Raw genomic sequence first — 2,705 nt, forward strand, 5'->3', positions numbered from 1 at the left:
TAATAATAATAATAATAATAATAATAATAATAATATAGTCCATATGATAATGATACTAAGGAGGGAGATGGATAAAGATTAGTATTTATATTATAATAATAATATCTTTATTATTGGTATTATTACTTACGTTCGAGTTTGGAATCGACAGTTCAACCTCCACACAAGATGGAATCAGAACCATTATTTTTTTAATTTAATTTTATTTTTATTATAGTGTTTAATGTTTATTTCTTTTTATTTTCATATGGTTCTGATTTTGATTTCAACGTGAAATCGAACCCCCCCCCATCCGATTCCGATTCGATTCAGATCTATGAGATCATTGATCGTTTTCGTTCTAATTTTCACCGGTTCGTTCAAATATCACTATTTGTTGGTATCATTATTATATTTATTTTGTGTGGAAAAGATATAAAACTAAGTCTCGCGCAGATGACACATAAATCAGAGTTCACATCGGACCGCGATTGGCGGCCATGTGAAATGCATGGATGCTCAATTATTGTGTTATCCGCACATTGAAACAGTGATTAGGGAGTGGGTCCCGACAAAACACCTATTTAATTCAGTGGACCCAACCACGTAAAATTATTTGGGGAAGCATTTGTGGACACGAGAAACCCGTGCTTGTTCGACACAGGCGGATGCTCTGCATCAATAAATACCACCTCCGCTGCAATCGATCTCACTGCAACGTTCACTCTCTAAGCTATTAGTCGTCGCTATCCACTGTGTTACAGGAAAAAGAGAACCGAAGATGTTCGGAAACATCGTCGGCGGCGTGGTGGGAAGTGTGGCGGGCGGGGTGGGCGATGTGGTGGGCGGCATCCTCGGGGGGTCGAAGGGTGTGCAGGTGAAGGGCACGGTGGTGCTGATGCCGAAGAATGTCCTCGACTTCAACGACTTGGCCGGCAACGTCATCGACGGATTGTTCGACATCCTCGGTCAGAACGTCACCTTCCAGCTCGTGAGCGCCACCGTCGGCGACCCCAGTGAGTTGTTCGCTCTGTTGATCACACGTATGTGGTTGCTGCGTTGTTAGTTCCCTTTACCATCTCGTGAATTATGGCAGACAATGGGAACCGGGGAGTCGTCGGGTCGCCGGCCTCCTTGCAGTACCTTGGCCGCCTGCCCTCCCTCGCTGCCGGCGAGAGTAGATTCAGCGTGACGTTCCAGTGGGAGGAGAACAAGGGGATCCCCGGAGCCGTCATCGTCAAGAACAAGCACGCCACCCAGTTCTTCCTCAAGACGCTGACGCTGGACAACTTTCCCGGCAAGGGCCGGATCCACTTCGTCTGCAACTCCTGGGTCTACCCTGCCAACAACTACAGATACGACCGCATCTTCTTCGCCAACACCGTGAGTACTAATCAAGCACTTGCCCTGCGTACTCCATCTTTGCATGCGATGAAGATCAAACTCTTGCAGACGTACCTCCCGGGAGCCACACCGGCGCCGCTGAAGCCGTACAGAGAGGACGAGCTCCGACACTTGAGGGGAGATGACGTGACCTCGGAGCTGCAAGAATGGGACCGCGTCTATGGTTACGCAGTGTACAATGATCTCGGCACCCCCGACGACGCCAACTTGGTTCGGCCAATCCTTGGAGGGTCAGCGGTGTATCCTTACCCTCGGCGTGGCAAGACCAACCGTCCGATGACGAGGAAAGGTAGCGTTACGATCTGTTCCAATAAGAGATCCAAGTGGCTTCCCTCAGTTATCTTCCTTTACCCATCTCCTTGTTTGTGATAGATCCCAACACGGAGAGCAGACTGGGGACGTTGAACACCCTCAATATTTACGTTCCTCGAGATGAGCGATTCGGACATGTTAAGATGGGCGACTTCCTCACTTACGGGATCAAGGCCGTCGTCAACGGACTGCTCCCCGTTCTGGACGCCATCGTGAACGTTACACCATTCGAGTTCGACTCGTTCGAGGACATCATGAGGCTCTACGAGGAAGGCATCCCGGTGCCCTACGTCCCCCTCTTTGATGAACTCAGGCAGAGCATCCCGTTCGAGATGGTCAAAGAGGTGCTCCGCGTCGAAGGCGGGCAGCGTCTGCTGAAGCTCCCGAAGCCGCAGATCATCAAGTGTAAGTGTTCTCATCACTGCAGCAGAGGAGGAACGATCACATTTTTCACCGTCGTCTTGATTCGTGTTGCAGTCGATAAGTCTGCGTGGCGCACCGACGAAGAGTTCGCTCGCGAAATGGTTGCCGGCGTGCACCCTGTGCTGATCAAGCTTCTTAAGGTGTTCCCTCCTGTTAGCGAGCTTGATCCTAACAAGTACGGCAACCAAAACAGCACCATCACGGCAGCACATATCGAGGCCAACCTCGATGGGCTCACGGTTGATGAGGTTCTGCTAATTACTTCAACGATTAATAGATTGTTCATGAAAAGGGGGATCTAATTTTGCTTATCGGCTACGCAATTCCGCAGGCACTAGGCAGCAACAGGCTCTTCATCTTGGACCACCATGACGTGTTCATGCCCTACATTGCACGGATAAACTCCACCGCACATAAGGCATACGCCACGAGGACTCTGTTGTTCCTTAAGGCGGACTCCACCCTGAAGCCACTGGCGATCGAGCTCAGCTTACCTCACCCGGACGGCGAGCAATACGGTGCTGTAAGCAAAGTGTACTCGGCATCCGAGAATGGCGTGGATGGATCTCTCTGGCAATTGGCGAAGG

At 50.0% G+C, this 2,705-nt stretch overlaps 1 protein-coding gene across 1 annotated transcript in view; it reads left to right on the plus strand.

Moving 5' to 3' along the window:
• Positions 1 to 719: 719 nt before the first annotated feature.
• The window catches only part of LOC135615393 (linoleate 9S-lipoxygenase 6-like), a 3,548-nt gene continuing 1,562 nt past the window's right edge, over positions 720 to 2,705 (plus strand). Inside the window, exons 1-6 of the mRNA XM_065113821.1 lie at positions 720 to 995; positions 1,076 to 1,362; positions 1,432 to 1,672; positions 1,756 to 2,100; positions 2,173 to 2,366; positions 2,450 to 2,705. The exon at positions 2,450 to 2,705 is cut by the window's right edge and continues 49 nt beyond it. Of these exons, the coding sequence (XP_064969893.1) occupies positions 761 to 995; positions 1,076 to 1,362; positions 1,432 to 1,672; positions 1,756 to 2,100; positions 2,173 to 2,366; positions 2,450 to 2,705 (1,558 nt within the window). The 5' untranslated portion in view covers positions 720 to 760. The remainder of the gene's footprint in view (positions 996 to 1,075; positions 1,363 to 1,431; positions 1,673 to 1,755; positions 2,101 to 2,172; positions 2,367 to 2,449) is intronic.

This window comes from Musa acuminata, chromosome BXJ2-6 (assembly GCF_036884655.1).
Source record: "Musa acuminata AAA Group cultivar baxijiao chromosome BXJ2-6, Cavendish_Baxijiao_AAA, whole genome shotgun sequence".
NCBI lineage: Eukaryota > Viridiplantae > Streptophyta > Magnoliopsida > Zingiberales > Musaceae > Musa > Musa acuminata.